The sequence below is a fragment of the Leptodactylus fuscus genome, chromosome 8, assembly GCF_031893055.1.
Source record: "Leptodactylus fuscus isolate aLepFus1 chromosome 8, aLepFus1.hap2, whole genome shotgun sequence".
In the NCBI taxonomy this organism is placed as follows: domain Eukaryota; kingdom Metazoa; phylum Chordata; class Amphibia; order Anura; family Leptodactylidae; genus Leptodactylus; species Leptodactylus fuscus.
The window spans coordinates 78,070,721-78,088,098 of NC_134272.1; the positions used below are offsets into that span (position 1 = coordinate 78,070,721).

The following is a 17,378-nucleotide window of genomic DNA, read 5'->3' on the forward strand; positions in this document are numbered from 1 at the left end:
TACAGATTCACTTCATGGGCCACCACGGTGATCACTGCAGCTCAGCAGAACTACAGGAGCTTTAGGTGTTCATTCTGAATGCAGCTTTAGACCTAAATGGAGGAGAAAACATTATATAACCCAAAATGAATATGTGTAGGACCCTCACCTCTTATATGCAGTATGTTTTGGGAACATTCAGGTTGGTATAATTCCAATGTCAATGATCTCTTTACATGTGTGATTCACGTCCGCAGACAGACACAATCCCACCACACCGTATTCTCATATAAAATGATATATTTTAATTCCTTAAGGAAATACAGTAGATGTGCAAAGGAGAGTTACAGACCGAAGAAGGAGAAAGGAAACCATTGTAAAAAATAAATAAGCTATATATAGGTACATGTAAGATACTGGACCGGTGAACGTCATGTTAACATTTACACTGGAGCGACACTACAGCTATGCGCTGTCCTAACAATGTCGCAGGAACCTTAAACACTTCATCTATATACAGAGCGTGAATATATAAAACATCCACGAAGAGAGCGCCAAACACTCCCGCAGGAGAGAATCCTAGTAAGATCTGAGGACCTCCGTAATGCCGGCCAGAAACCCAAACTATCAGGACTCCATTATAGGCAGGATCAGACGTCCATAGGTAGCTCCAAGCCTCACTATGGATGGCCTGTCCTTAGGACATCTCATCAGTACAGGATTGGTGGGATCCAGCTCTGAGCCCGCACAGTATACAGAGCCAGAAGCACACCACTCCAAATACAGATGTGTGAACATACCCTTAGAGCTTCCTGCAGACTGTTCATACATTGAACTGGACAGTACAACTGTATGCAGGTAGCTCCTCCTAGTGGTGGCTGATGGCAGCCTAATGTTATAGCTGGGGGGGGGGGGGTTTGGAGTTTTGTAACAGAAAAATAGCATAAAAAGTTATAAAAATATCTTTAGAACAAATTACTGGAGCTCAGCTTTAAAGGTTTCGGTCAGATCTCTGGTTTCTAGAAAACTGACGGGATGTCAGAAGGGGTTAAACCCACAAAATGTCTATCTCTGCATTTTTTTAGCCAATGGGGACCTCTTACTGCCCTCCTCCCTATAACATGCCCCCCCCCCCCCTCCTATACATTTTAATACTCCCTGTACCTTTTTTCCTCTAAGATAGCACCTTAAAGGTGAGACAAGAATAAAGTGCGAGAACTGCTAGGACTGAAATTCTGCCATATTTATAGAATAAACTCAGTGCAAACACCAGCGAGGTCGAAGCCTTAAAACGCATGCGATATATATATGGCTGTATTATAGCTCAGAAACGTTAGACATTATATACATGAGACACACATTCTGGTTATCTTAGAAAAAAAAAACAAAAAAAACAGCTTATATGGTCATAAATTATATTACAGCCTAATATGACCCTATATAAAATATCAGACATTCATTTACATAGCTAGATATAGGGGCGTCCTGGAAATCCACAAAGACTACAACCTCCATCATCTCCCTATAAGTGTCCTACACCTCACACACTACAACCCCCACCACCTGCCTAATAGTGTCCTATACCTCACACACTACAACCTTCATCATCTGCCTACACCCACACACTCTACAACCTCCACCATCTGCCTATTGCCCTCATTTAGAAACTTTGGATGGGGATCAACCAGAATTTGGGTAATCCTGCCCCTTTAAGTGGTCATATAAGGCACCAATTGAACACAATAAATACCCCTGCTACACCGTTAACCACAGATAATATCGGTATTTTAAGGCACCGTATTGTATAACACTGATATATTCCAGTTATCATCTGCTCTAGACACAGAAATCTAATACAAGCTAACCCAGTTACACGGCAATCCTGAAACACAATGATGAAGGCGGCTGTAATCTACACATGTACACCCAGGACTAAGTCACTGATCGGGTATCCTTAAAGGGGTTGTCTAGAAGAGGAAATTCTAAAAACAAGCTCAGAATGGGTTAAAAAAAAAACATAAAAAAACAAGTCATACAAGATGCAACAACTCACCATTGCTGCCCCGACTCCCAGCTGGTCTCTACTTCCTGGTTTCACTGAACAGACAGGAAGTGTTTTCTCAGCCAATCACAGGCCATAGCATCTGCCAACCTCAGTGATTGGCTGAGCAGGCATTTCCTGTGTGTCAAGAGGAAACCAGGAAGTAGAGTCTAGTCAGGGCCCAATAAGAGGGTGCTGGTTTTCCCCCCATTTCGGAGCCCATTGTAAAAAAAAAAAATAATAATAATTCTGTGCGTAACACCTTTAGCTGGCTGTGCACTCCAGACAGCTATCCCTCCCTCCCTCAAATACACATGCACACTTGCTCAGTGGGGTGTGCGTATGTTTTGTATGGGAAAGCAGAGTAAGCCGGAGTCAGACATCTCTAGTGACAGCTCAGGAAAACTAAAGGATTGGCAGATCTCGGGAGGTCCAGATCCACATTACATGGCAGACCAATTGTAGCGAACACTGCACCTCTGGCTGCCATCTAATCTATCGTATGACCACTTTAGGATTTGACCCCTATGGATTACAGCACCAAAAAAAAAGAAAAAAAAAAAAAAAAAGGGGGGGGAGGGGGGCTGCTGATTTGATTACAAGTAATTCTTATGATGTAACATATAGGAGGAGGAGACCTGTATCTATTTGCTATTGGTTACAGCACATTTGCTCTACATAATATCATTAAAGGCATAAAGGGTGATTTATTCTTAAAAATTCAAGGCAAAGCTCGCTTTACTTTTATACACATTGTACATTGAGATTTGGTTCCGAATGTTCTGAAGACCAAGTAGCGGAAAGTTCCTCCGGAGTTGTTGGGAGTCTTTAAGCTGCACCCGGCAGTGAACATTAAGGAGTCGGACATCGACTCCGACCATAGATCAGTTTATTTCCTATGAATTTGCTCCCGAACCCAAAGCGCTTATCACACAACTATTGACACTGACCAGCAGCCTCTTCTAAAAAAAAATTTTGGCTCTATCTTTGCTCCTGTTCCAACCAATGTCATATAAAAGATAAAGCCAAGTGAATATTTTTTACGACGACTTCCACCATTGCCAAGACTTTTGCTTTATTGTTGTATATTGTCGGCCATGTGAGTGCAGTCAATTGTACGGCAAAGAAGTGGACGCTCCAGCAAGACGCGCCGTTTAATAACTAGTCTTGGTCGGATTTCCTAAGTCGTTGGATCACACATTGGATTCGATGAAAGATCGCTTTGGTTTTGTAGAGGACAAAGAGCTTAAATTCGAGTCTTTAACCAGGAGAGATTGTGACCTTATCATGGCTTCTTGGTATGACTGGTTGACGGCCTTGGACACTTGGTTGAGGCTGGATGTTTGAGTCTTCCCTTCCTCGCTATCCTTAGAGTAAACCCCATTGTGGGTAAGGCCGCCATATACATTTGGCATGGTTTTGTTTTGATTTCCATAAGTATTTACCTGCCTGGTAGAGAACTTCTCAAAATTTCCAGTCTGATTTGTTCCGGGAGGGTTGGTGTTCACATCCATTGTCTGGTTTTGCCAGCTTCGACCAGACGGAGTGTTTTGCTGGAAGGATCTGGCTGTTTTGTCCATGATTCCCATAAATGGTATATTCCGAGGTCTGTGCTCAGTTGCACTAAGAGTTTGGCTGGTCTTGTGTTCTTTGCTTCGTACATCAGGTCCTTTCATGCCTTCAGAAAAACTACTGCTTGAGGTCAAGCTATGGGAGGCTGTTCTTTTGCTTTCTGCCACAATTGGTTTTTCACTAGTTGACTGGGTCTCCCGAGGTGGAGAGAGGCCGACGTATCGCTCTGACTGGGTCTCCCGAGGTGGAGAGAGGCCGACGTATCGCTCTGACGTTTTAGAAACAAACGAGCCCGAGGATTTGTAGGGCTGCTTAACTTCTCCGGGCTGCTTGTGGGTGGCATGTCCAGATATAAGCCTCTCACTATACATAGGACCGTGTGTTGCATCTGCACCAGAACCTCTTAAACTGGATTGGTTGGAAGACTGTCGCAATGGCAGTGGGCTTGAAGGTACCAAGTTAGAAGGAACTGAATTCTTAGGAGTAGAAAAACTGTTTGCGGACCTGGTCATGGACTGTAGAGAGTTCATGTGCTGGTTGGTCTTCACGATCTGTGCCTGCTTTGTCGGTCTTTGTACTAACGCTTGCTGTAGACATATGTTTTTCCCTTGAAGCTCTTCAGGAGGTTCAGAATGGTATTTTGGATGACCATGCTCCTGCACTCTGTTATTGTTTGTCAAATCTTGTGGCTTGGAGTTCCCTGGGACTGGATCAGAATTTGGAGATTCTTCCTCTTGAATCTCCTCAAAGTTCAGATGTCCGTCCAGTGTTTCTTCAATCGCCTCGTCCTCTTGATCGGAGTCGTTGCTCGGCGCTGGTGGCGGCTGGAACTGCTTCTGTTGTTGTGACCTCTGATGCTGCTTGAACTCTTCTTCTACACGGGATAAAAGTCTTCGTATTTCCTGGTTGTTGGGACATAATTTCAGAGCCTCATGGAGATCGGCAAGAGCAGCAACAAATTGCCTAAAAAGGAGCAGAGAGGAATAAATGTGAAATCATATAATGCACAATGGCAGGTGGAAGGAGACTAGTGCTATGAAGTCTCCCATACACAGCACACACCAGGAGATCCTGAAGTAGCAGCAGCATGGAGGGCATTACACAGTAGTACTGAGCAGTGTTGTGGTGAACATGGAACTGGGGCCAGATGGTAGAAGCAGCAACAACATCTGTGTGTCCGCTCTTTTCCCCTTACCATAGACTTCTATGGGTAGTAACAGTAATCTGGTCCTCGGTGCTCAGAGTCCTGTCTATGGAGCTGGCAGTGAATTGATAGATCAATACTCGCTCTCTATTTATCCAGCTGCTTTCCTCTCCTCACAAACTAAACTGCTCCATTATATCTTCGGTAGAAGAGCCAGCAGCTCCCTGGGAGATCAGGCTATATCTGCAACCCATAGAAGTCTATGGAGAGAGGAGGTGATACTAACACGACATACCTGCTGTTTCGTTTCGCCCTCGCCCTTGCATAGTAAGCTTCATAGCACTTTGGTTTCAGCTCTAGTGCCTTGCTTGCAAATTCCTCAGCCATGCCGAAGTCCTGCACAGAGGAGAAGACGACGGTCAGATTATAAAACTTTATTTATAACATTAGTGGATTTTGTATACAATCAACCACAGCAAGGTACAATGTTAATATAAGGCACAGAGTATTATAGCACACGGATTAGTCAGGTAGGAGGGGCTTTAATGCATGACCCAATTCCAACAAGGCAAGTCTCAGACTGGGGCACAAGGATCTCCTACCTGAGGCCCCTTCCCATCACACAAGACAGGTGAGTGGTCCTGTAAATGGGGGAGTGCTGTACCTGCTTCTTCCTGTAAAACAATCAGCATGACCTTCACCTGCCCTTCCACAGAGATATCACTTAACCAGACAAAGGGGATTTCCAGGATTAGAAAAACATGACTAACTACAGCGCTCCCGGCTGACCACAGGTTGTGTGCAGTATTGCAGTTCAACCCAATTTAATTGGAGCTGCAATACCAGACACAACCTGTGGACTGGTGTGGTGCTATTTCTGGAAGAAGAGAGTCAAGTTTTTGTAATTCTGTATAATTTCCCCTTCAATAGACACACAGTGAGCCGTGTATTTCCTCATAACTTTCACTCAGATACAATATATGGAAATGTCTATGACTCGGACTCCCCGCACACAACTATTTTACTTACGTTCATCTTACGGCGACATCTGGACATGTTCAGGTAGAGCGAGACGCGCAGCTCATTAAACGCTTTCATCTCGTCTCCTAATCCTTCTCGGGGAAACTTTCTTAGTGCGTACTGATATCTCTGCGCGGCTTCTTTCATCTTTCCTTTCTGCAGGAAACAAAGTCAATGTCAGGAAGGAGATGCAAATACATGTGATGGCGCGTTTACAGCATCTGTCCTCCGTACAAGGAAAACGTACTGCCGAGATTTCGGAGACCTGACACCTCAAGTCTTTTATCAGTCTGAGAAGGTAAGTGACAACTTACTCTGTACAGTATATTGCCTTCATCCATTAACTTCTGGAGGAGGATGATTAGGATGTCTGGCTTGGAGGTCGCCATTGCCCACGCTGCATTACCTATAGAAATGGAGGAAAAATACTGATATAATGAATGCTGATAATAGCTCGGATACATGGAGGTATAGATACTGGAGTAATCTGGACTCTCCCGGGCACTCCTAGGAGTCCTGACAGGATTTAGGGCACCCAGTTGGCCTTGCTGATGTGACAAGTTCCCCCTTCTAGTCATCTACATGTGCAGCTCAGGCTGATATGGAGACCTGCAGGACAGTTATTGCCCCCTGACAGATATCCAAGATCAATCACCAGAATCGCGGCTTTGAAGTTTGCACATTACATCCATGAAGACCCATCATCTGACCTGCACACATAACGTTTCCTTGAAACCATGGAGGTGAAGAGGGCATCCATTTCTGTACAGTAGGATACGACAGATGTTGCCAATACAATAAGGAAGCCTGAGAAGGAAATGACATCGACTTCCTCCAGATGAGGCTTCACGTCAGGACATTTGACCAATTCCAGGGCTGTGAGCAACCTAAACATGGCCAGAGACCATGCAGGGAAGCCGGCTCATTAACAGGCAGTAGTAGGAACTTCCCAGAAGGAAAGGGTCACTTCTATCTGTCCAGGCCACGTCCAGATAGTACAGGTAGAATCGTGTATACTAACAGTCCAGGGGCTCTCCAGGACCACAAAACTGATGGTCTCTCCTCAGAACAGGTCATGTGATCAGTTTGGTTGGGGTCCTACTCCTGGCACCTCTGCTGATCAGCTGAATAAAGGAACCCCATCCCATTAAAAATAATTTACCTAATTTGGCTCCTTTTCTGAGCAAAGTCACAACAACTGCAGTGTTTCGACAGCCGATAGCCCGATCCAAAGGTCTCATCCCGCTGTAGTCCACATGTTCTATCATCGCTCCGTTGTCGACCAAATACTGAACCTAAACAGATCAGAAAACCATAGAAATGATGACGAGATGAAGCCACCACACACTGGACTAGACCTCAATGGCCTCCTCGTGCAGGGGGCGATCTACAAACAGGACCAAAGGGGCCTGAGCATTCAAGACAAGGTATAACATATACAGAGCGGCCGATAGAAGTTCTATTACAGGAATAGAGTCATTGCGTCTCCTGTCTCTTCTGCTCCAGGCCTTGAGATAGAACAAGAAGTGAGCTGTCAGACTTTCTAGGGTATCAGATGCCGGATTAAAAGGGAAGGTCCAGGTTATTGGCTTATTTCAGGTCTTGTTGTACTTGAAACTTGCAATAAAACTTTGAATTGAAAAAAAAAAAAAGGGAAGACTAGACTACGAGGGTTTGTTTGTTGTCTGTTACCAAGAAGACAAATGTCTGCACAAAAAACTGTAGACACAAAATGATACATTGTTTTTAAACTAAGATTATTTGCAAAGTTGTCACATTTTATTTTGGATGTATTGGAGGAAGAGAGTGTTGTGAAGTTGGAGTCCGCCTTAAATTAAATGTATTCTAATTGTTTGGTAGGTTTTTAAGAGTCAGAATTTTCTCAACTTTAGTAATAGTAACACAACTCGCTCGTTTTTGGGGACTACCAGTAATATCATATCCTGTGTGAGTCTTATATCTCAGTAAATGATTTCACCTGGAGTTCCCCTTTAAGCTCCATCACAGCTGGTTTTGCTTTGATCAGATCTGGATGACACTTCCACTTGCATACCTGGCCGCTATCTATCTCCTGATGTGAAGCAGCCGGGCTAGAGGTGATCAATAACACGAGCCTTCCCTTCCTGGGACTCCTCCGTGTGCCTCATACGTTGGCAAGAAATAAAAGCTTTGCGCCCCCATCCATCATAATATGTAATGGACAGAACATTAAGTAAATATCACCCAGATTTATTAAAAGCGGCAGAAAATTCCACTTCTTATCACCTCTCTGTGTAAATGTGAGTGAAGGAGCGCGTAATCTCACAACCTGCGGACGTGTGTGTGATGTCAGTGCGGGGAATGTAACCGCCTGCACAATATCTGCGGCCCCCACAGCAGCAGCCAGAAAGAGATAAACTTGTGCGGTGACTAATAAAAGCCGCGCTCATCCCTCTGCGAGGACAGAACGGGCTCTTAATATGCATGGCATGGCGCTATTAGGACAGGAATGTGGAGGCCTGGCATCTGCACAAGATGTGTATACAACTCATATATATATATATATATATATATATACATATATATATATATATATATATATATATATATATATATATATATATATATACACAGTACATACACACACACACAGGATTATGTATGGATTTCAGACTGCGTGCATTTGTAGCGCTGGAGTGTTGCTTCAATGGCGGTGACTGTAAATCTATCTCTGTATTACTTATATATTTAGTGATTGACTTACAATCTCGGCATCTCCATAGAAAGCCGCCAGATCCAGTGGGGTGCGGCCATTCCTGTCCATCTGGTCAATGGTGGAGCCTCGTTCTACTAAGCACTGGACGACGGCTTTGTGGCCCTTGAGACAAGCCCAGCTAAGGGCGGTCAAACCTTCTTTGTCCAGCGCTGTGATATCGGCCCCTGGAGAGAGAACATCACACCAGCTTAGCTTACAGGACAGTCATACTACCCTTAGACAGGCCTCAAGTTGGTTGAAAAGTCTTTAAAAGGTTGTCCAGCACTAGAAAAAAAAAATCTGTCCATAGGTGGTGTCTGGTACTTCACCTTAGCTCCATTAATGTGAATGGGGTTGAATTGCAATACCTCACTCAACCCATGGACAGGTGTGGCGCTGTTTATGGAAGGAAGAAGCCATATTTTTGTTATGTTAGACAACCCCTTTAAAAATCCTCTCCAGCCTTATCTTATGATGATCTGTTTCCCAGAATGCTGGGTAACCACTAATATGGCTTCCACACAACTTCCAAAGTTTTCACAGCAATATTAATTTAATGTCAGTGAATGGGGGCTAATCACAAGACCGTCAAAATATAGGACATGCCCTATTTTTGTTAGTTTTCATGGATTCTTCCATAGATGTGAGGGGGATCAGTGAAAACAGCTGCTCCTTGGGTGTAAGACAGACGTGAATAATGGACATTACCAAGCACGTAGCTCTACGTCCTCCCAGGGTGTCACTTGCCTAGCCGAGGACGTAGCTACTACGTGTTACTTCCAATGCCCAGATCTCAGGACTGGTTTGGGCTATGAAGATTATTTTAGATTCATTTTAAAGATGAGAATCTCTGTACTTTTGCTCTCTGATTGTCACATACAGGTATAATATAATTCCCCCCTCAGCTTTGCTAGGTGCAGTATAGCTTTTTAACATATTAGTGAACACCAGCTAAATCCTGCTTGTCTTCTGTATTCATGTATTTGGGAGTCTGAGCTCTTGTTGTAGTTGATGTTTGCGGTACATATAGTATATATACACAGTGTATACACCTTATTTTGTATATGAATCTGAGATTGAACATGAGTTTTAGGTGTAAATATGTGTTTTAGTGCATTTTTGCAAAAAATGTTTTGTGCTTGTCACAAAGTTGCATGAAGGTGGATGTGGCCATCGATGACCCATTGAGACATTTGTAAACGTTAGGTTGTCTACTTTCAAAAAATATATAGGGTTTAGGGTTCACTTGCTTTTCACGGTGTGTAATCCCTACATTTTATAAGATGATACTTTTTTTTTTAACATTTCCAACTTCAAAGCAGATTTTTGTTCCTTCCAGTTCTGGTGATTTTCTGAAGACTCGTGCATGCGGGTGCAGGCCATAGTGATATGTATGAACTCTGCACATGTTGAACTCTTATTTTTAGGAGATTTTGTGCATATAATTTATTGTTTGGTTTCAACTTTTAGCAACTAATATACATTTATTTGCATTTTTTCATAAAACATTCACTTTAAATCAAAATTGCATGAAGGTGCCTGTTCGTATACAGTACCAAGTGGCATTCTGACAATGCTGCACGTGTCTACTTTAAGAAAAGATACAGGTATGGGGGGTTGGATGCTTTTTAATGTTGCAATTTAGCTTTGATTTAACCATTTCAAAACTGTGAAAACTGCTCCGGCTACTGGAGGTGCAAAATTTCCAGAGACCCTTGGCAGTGAAAGAGTTAAAGCGCATATCTTTCTACCTGTGGGATAAGCCCCTTTTTATTCAGCGGATATATCAACCCACTCCACTCAGATACATAACTAGAATATTCTCAGACATCACACAATGCCCCCCAATCTCATTTACAGTCTATGCACACATGAGCAAACATTTACATGGCCAGTCTGCAATAGCGGCCCACCACCAGCAGGTGACACTGCTGACACTAATGACTAGATGAGCTCATGTAGTGAATGGCGATTATTTCCTGACATCTCAGCGCAGTATTGTTAGAGCTGTGCACTTCACGTCTATTGACCCCCCGCGGCAGGTTATATTTTATGTATTTTCCCACCATGACCCTTCTCCTGTTCCAGATTCCAGCCCTGACACTGACTTCGGATTTGATGGTATTGTACTGTAGCTTTACATTTCTATACAAAGCAGATATTTTCTCACCCTCTGACAGAAGGAACTCCACGGTACCACAATGGCCCTCGCACGCAGCGACCATGAGAGGAGTCCGGCCTTGCTTGTCACACAGATTCACATCACAGCCGTGTTGCATGAGCAGCCTGGCGACCTGCAGAGAAGGAAGGAACCGTATCCATCAGAACAGGGCACAAAGTATACGAGAAAGAGCTGATAATACTTATTATACGGTCTGAACTGTGTCTTATGTCTGTAAATATGAGCAAACCCCACAGGACTCTGCAACCTTAGTAACAGTGCTGACAACAGATCTGGGCACCCCAGGAGGAATACAAGGCCCTGCATGTATGCACGCAAAAGGGAGGCAGGGAACACAGGTGTATATCTGTATATGGAGTAAGAGCTCTGCCTGCAGTCAGTGAATGGAGACACTCGTTATATTTATAACCACACAGAACCCGCCCTGTGCTGATACTTTGCTACAATACGTCAGCGCAGGTGAACTGTATAAATGTCACAGTAACTGTGGTCCCTCGGGGTCCGTTTTGTTCCACCATTACACCGATCATTTCCTTCTGTTTTCTGGTCCTGCAATGGATCTGAAGAACGGACAGAACAAGGTGGATGTGAATGCACCCTTACATATTACTATGGCCGGTCAGCAGTGTTATGTCTGTACAGGTCTGCAATCCCTGGATATCATCTAAGGGTCCATTCACACAGTGGAAAATGGTGAGGAATTTGGTGTGGAATTTTACCACTGAAAAAAAAGCCATTGACTCCAATGGCTTCCGTTTTCTGCTAGTCAATGGGAGGCTGAAATTCCTCACCATTTTCCTCCGTGTGAATGGACTCTAAAATGTTTCCATTCACTGACAGCAACAAGTTGGAAAAAGTTTAAGAATTGAAACAATGGACAAAACAGGGTAGAAAGTTTCATTATGTTGCTAAATTGTATTTGCCTGGAAATCTCCTGTGTGAACAGACCTCTAAATCATGCAGATATTTCCCCCATATCATCCCCACGTCCCCTGCACATATTTTTATTTTCTTTCCCATGTAAAATATCCTTATAAGAGACAACAGGAAACTGCAGTTTACATCTAACCAGAGCAAAACCCTCTAAACATGTCATTGTGGGGCTGGTTATGGTGACCTGGCCGGGCGCCCGATCACAATCTCAGACTATAACATAGCGGCGGCATTGTGCATTGTCCGGGCCCGGGATGGAGTGCTGTGAATAGCAGCGGAGAAATAGAAAAGGAAAAGGCAAAGGGGACTGCACCGACACAAAGGAGCAGACGATCTCATTAGAATTTCTATGGCAGTGTCTTCCAGGGACAAAAACTGTCTTTTCAGAGACCTCTTGTGCTAAATATTATTTGACCACTTTTTAGTGGAGCTTTCAGGGACACAGAATATATTAGTTCTAGTATTTACCCGGAGATCTTATGGTCAAGGTTACTTTCCAGCAGATACATTACATATATATATATATATACGTATGTATGTATGTATGTATGTGTGTGTGTGTGTGTATCTATAGGATTTCCGTATGTACAGAGTTCTATTATTTCGAGACCTTTATGTCCCTCAATACCCAGGAGTGGGGGGGTAGACACCTTATCTATCTATAGAATTGGAATTACACTTTAAAGGTCTATTCCCCTCTTGGATATCTAAGACTCGTACCAATGTCCACAACAGGGGTCCCTGTACACCCTTTCCTTGCTGGTGAGGTGGCCGCCACGTTCAGTGCACAGTTTTTTCCGCTGACTTCTATAGAAGTCATGGTGGCCATTTTCATCCTTCTCTCCAGGCAGTATGGGGTACGGTTCCTTCTCTGCACATAGTGCCATGAGATGGGGTCGCCCTAGTCCGTAGCAGGGCTAGTAAGGTGTAATGCAGGGTTTATCTTAACATTGAGCCCACAAAGATATTTTAACATCTTAGGAAAATTCCTTTAAGACGAGATAAGATTCCAGAACTCCCAAGAATGCTAGAATTTTATCTTCCTTCATATCATCATGATCTTAATCCTCTGTATAGTGCGCACTATTTCTTCCATTTATAACTGAGGAACTGCATAGCTAGGAAACCAAAGGAGGAAACTGGTCAGAGGGTCACGGACAGGCCACCCAAGGGCAACCTCTTCTATGTACAGCAATGGCCGTCACCTCTAATGTCACCCAGTAATGTTCATTTGGATCAGGAGGTCAGCCAGGCAGTGCTAAAAACCCCCACAAGATTTGCAGCAGTTTGCTTTACGTTACCTGCCAGTGTCCTTGGCGTACAGTACAGAACAGCGGAGAGATGCCACGTCTGTTTACTCTGGACAAGATGGCGCCATGGTCAAGAAGCAGTTCACAGACCTCCAGCTTCCCCCGTCCGGCAGCGGCTGTAAGAGCTGAACCACACACATAGGATATTAGTAATGCTACAAGCAGGCCTATATACACTTTTTTTTTAATTTATGTACAGAAAAATGTGTTAATAAAAATTGTCTGATTTAATAAAAAAAAAAAATGTGTCAGCAGCAGGAGCGGAGTGAACTGATCTTGTAGGAGGCCGTCACCTGTTCACTTGACTTTGCAACCTGTGACAAAGGTGAACGAAACACAACACCAGGAGGAGCCATGGACGGGGATTCAGCTATCCAACTCTCAATCTAATATTTATCACATACCTCCACCTAGAATACCCCTTTAAGGCAGGACTTATGGAGTAAGGAAAGGGTTAAATGCCACATATTACTGGCCAAGTATTTCGGGTACAATAAAGCCTTTCTGCCTTTGTGTTAAAAGGAGGAGAAACAAACAAACACGCGACGGACGTGATCTTCCCTGAACGATCTGATGTAGGATCTTATTTCCCTTTCAGTACAGATCTGGGAGAATTTACAGCTGGAAGACTTTTTTTTTTCAATAACCTCCTTCACTGAGGCCAAACAGTTGACTTGCGCCGTTCTCAAAGAAATTATTACAATGCAATAAGAAGCCATTTAGCCAACATTTGGCCAAGTTACAAACGCGTCGAGCGGTGCCAAGTACGAGCGCGGAATATTATGGGGTCATTGTGCAGCCAGATGAATGACACAAAGTGTTGGCCAAAGACAATCGACTTGTTAAGGCGTCTGACTTCAGATTATTGATTCATTTGCAGATTTGCAAATCATAGCACTGAACGACCTAGAAGACGGAGGGACACAGAATCTTTTCTGCCCATTCATCACTGATACTTTTTGAAGTTGGAGCTTTTATTTTTTGACATGTCCTGACTTTGGAGAAAGATTCATCTAATGCTTCGGTTGTCCTATGGCTTTCTGTATCAAGTCGGAAGCACAGACCCTAAAATGATGACACACTTGGCATTCACATGTGCAATTGCCAACACCTAAAATGTGACCGTATACTATGTGTGGTTTCCAAGAGACTAGTTGTGAAATACAACAAAGATATATTTTTGTAACTTTATGTTCTTCGCTGCTGTCTATTGTCTCTGCTCCTCATAACCCAGAACATAAGATATAGATTTGGCAGCAACCCAACCACACAAATCTACACTTCACACAGCAACCTGTCGCCTTCCCAATTCCAGCGGGATGTTCTTCCTTCCTATGCAGGATCAAACTTGAAAGCAGCTCTCACTACATACTGATCATCCTCTGTTATATCCGGAATACACTTTACATGTAGGAAAAGGCATTTGTGCAGAGGTTATACCTAGGACTGTGGTACCATAAATGGTTGAGAGAGAATGTCAAAGAGTTACCGTATTTTTCGGACTATAAGACGCACTGGACTGTAAGACGCACCTAGGTTTTAGAGGAGGAAAATAGGAAAAAAAAAATTTTGAAGCAAAAACTGGTAAAATATTTAATATATGGGAGTTGTAGTTTTGCAACAGCTGCAAGGCCACATTGACAGGTGACCCTGCAGCTGTACGGGGATGCATAGAGTGTTTTTTTTTGCGGGGCCAGAAGTACTTTTTAGTTATACCATTTTGGGGATATCTATTTCTTAGATCACCTTAAAAAAAAACGGTGGTTTATGATATATGATTTTCTACTTTTATATATATATATATATATTCTAGGGACAGGAGGCGATTTAGAACTTTTATTTATTTCATATTTTTAAAGCTTTTTTTTTTTTTTTTACTATTTTATTCCCCCCCCCCGAGGGCTTGAACCTGCGGTCGCTTGATTGCAAGTCCCATAGACGGCAATACAACTGTATTGCCGTCTATGGGACATTCTGTCTATTAGTATTACGGCTGGTCATAGAGACCAGCCGCAATACTAATACAGCAGTGACAGGCCGGGGAGCCTCATTAGGCTCCCGGCTGTCACCCGAACAGGTCGGCTCCTGCGATATCGCCGCGCAGGAGCCGGCCTGCAACGTCACAGGTACGGGGCCGGTGGGGACCGGCCCCGGGGGAGAAGGGGCCACCGATACTGACCCGGCATCCGCTGTACTAGAGAGGCGGATGCCGGGGAGGGATAGACGCCGGGGCCTGAGACATCGCTGCCCTGCCCTGCATGAAGCCAGCGGCGGGGGGACGGAGGAGCGGAATAGCAGCATCACTCCTCCCGCTGCTGGCTTCACGCAGGGCAGAGGAGCGCAGCGATGTCTCAGGCCCCGGCACCTGTAATGGCGTCTATCACTTGCCGGCTTCCGCCTCTCTATTACAGCGGATGCCAGGCGCCACATTCGGACTATAAGACGCACCCTTCTTTTCCCCCAAAATTTTTGGGGAAAAAAAGTGCGTCTTATAGTCCGAAAAATACGGTAATCTTGTGTACGTAACACAAAAGAAGTGTGATATGCTGGTTCTGGTGACAGTAACCTATCTATCTGCAGGGCTGGGGTGATATGCTGGTTCTGGTGACACTAACCTATCTATCTGCAGGGCTGGGGTGATATGCTGGTTCTGGTGACACTAACCTATCTATCTGCAGGGCTGGGGTGATATGCTGGTTCTGGTGACAGTAACCTATCTATCTGCAGGGCTGGGGTGATATGCTGGTTCTGGTGACAGTAACCTATCTATCTGCAGGACTGGGGTGATATGCTGGGTCTGGTGACACTAACCTATCTATCTGCAGGGCTGGGGTGATATGCTGGGTCTGGTGACACTAACCTATCTATCTGCAGGGCTGGGGTGATATGCTGGTTCTGGTGACAGTAACCTATCTATCTGCAGGGCTGGGGTGATATGCTGGTTCTGGTGACAGTAACCTATCTATCTGCAGGGCTGGGGTGATATGCTGGGTCTGGTGACAGTAACCTATCTATCTGCAGGGCTGGGGTGATATGCTGGTCCTGGTGACAGTAACCTATCTATCTGCAGGGCTGAGTGATATGCTGGTTCTGGTGACACTAACCTATCTATCTGCAGGACTGGGGTGATATGCTGGTTCTGGTGACACTAACCTATCTATCTATCTGCAGGGCTGGGGTGATATACTGGTTCTGGTGACACTAACCTATCTATCTATCTGCAGGGCTGGGGTGATATGCTGGTTCTGGTGACAGTAACCTATCTATCTGCAGGACTGGGGTGATATGCTGGTTCTGGTGACAGTAACCTATCTATCTGCAGGACTGGGGTGATATGCTGGTTCTGGTGACCATAACCTATCTATCTGCAGGGCTGGGGTGATATGCTGGTTCTGGTGACAGTAACCTATCTATCTGCAGGACTGGGGTGATATGCTGGGTCTGGTGACACTAACCTATCTATCTGCAGGGCTGGGGTGATATGCTGGTTCTGGTGACAGTAACCTATCTATCTGCAGGGCTGGGGTGATATGCTGGTTCTGGTGACACTAACCTATCTATCTGCAGGGCTGGGGTGATATGCTGGTTCTGGTGACAGTAACCTATCTATCTGCAGGGCTGGGGTGAAGCTGTGATAAGGCGCTGAGGTCTCCATATTGCTCTGTGTAGCCATGGCCTTACATCTCGGGCATGTGTATGACAGGTTTAGTAGAAATCAAACAGAATACAAGTTGTAGAGAATGCAGGAAGCGGCAGGACAAGGAGGGAGGTTGTGGGGGCAGCAATAAAGTACAAGAATGTTCCCGATAATTACGGCCTGTTGTTTACCATGGATGATGGCGCGGCCTGCGAGTTCCACCCTGGATCCAGTTTACCATATTCGGAAACTGGCTTACCCACAGTGTTCTTAAATAAACACGATCATGGCAAAGTTATGCTCAGGAATTCCGGCTATTTTCGTGCTAAGGACTGACTCTTATCTGATACTCTCTTGGCAGGCGTATTCCCACTAACCCTTCTCCTGCCAGGAAAAAAAACAAAACTTTTTCAGACAACAAGGGGTTACGGCAACTTACAAAGTAAAACAAAAACAGATATTAAAATATCTGAACACACAAAAAAAAAAATCTGTTCAGTGACTACAAACAGGCCTTGAAGGCGAAGCCATTAATCTGACAGATCTTTGATCTCACTCCAACAAACCTGACAGAAAAAAAGAAAAATGGCGAAAAAAAAAAACGGGGATGTGCTTCTCTGCCAGGAAGAAAGACGAAGAGTTTGACAGCAGGATTAAGGGAAGGTAATAAGAAGCCCAAGACTGGTATCCTGAGTAGGCCCGAAGCCTAAGGAGGATGAAGATTGCGGCGCTCGCAGCCCTTGAAGACGTCTTATGTAAACACTGGCGATTAGCGGCGTCCAATCTATCCCCTCATTACAATAATATAAAGACTCACTCGAACAGC

At 44.3% G+C, this 17,378-nt stretch overlaps 1 protein-coding gene across 1 annotated transcript in view; it reads right to left on the minus strand.

Annotated features, from left to right (window-relative positions):
- Positions 1 to 215: 215 nt before the first annotated feature.
- Positions 216 to 17,378, minus strand: part of TANC1 (tetratricopeptide repeat, ankyrin repeat and coiled-coil containing 1) — a 135,218-nt gene continuing 118,055 nt past the window's right edge. Inside the window, exons 20-28 of the mRNA XM_075284450.1 lie at positions 12,907 to 13,040; positions 10,661 to 10,784; positions 8,500 to 8,675; positions 6,919 to 7,051; positions 6,071 to 6,162; positions 5,766 to 5,912; positions 5,339 to 5,410; positions 5,032 to 5,132; positions 216 to 4,555 (exon numbers count right to left, since the gene is read on the minus strand). Coding sequence (XP_075140551.1) covers positions 3,214 to 4,555; positions 5,032 to 5,132; positions 5,339 to 5,410; positions 5,766 to 5,912; positions 6,071 to 6,162; positions 6,919 to 7,051; positions 8,500 to 8,675; positions 10,661 to 10,784; positions 12,907 to 13,040 — 2,321 coding nt within the window. The 3' untranslated portion in view covers positions 216 to 3,213. The remainder of the gene's footprint in view (positions 4,556 to 5,031; positions 5,133 to 5,338; positions 5,411 to 5,765; positions 5,913 to 6,070; positions 6,163 to 6,918; positions 7,052 to 8,499; positions 8,676 to 10,660; positions 10,785 to 12,906; positions 13,041 to 17,378) is intronic.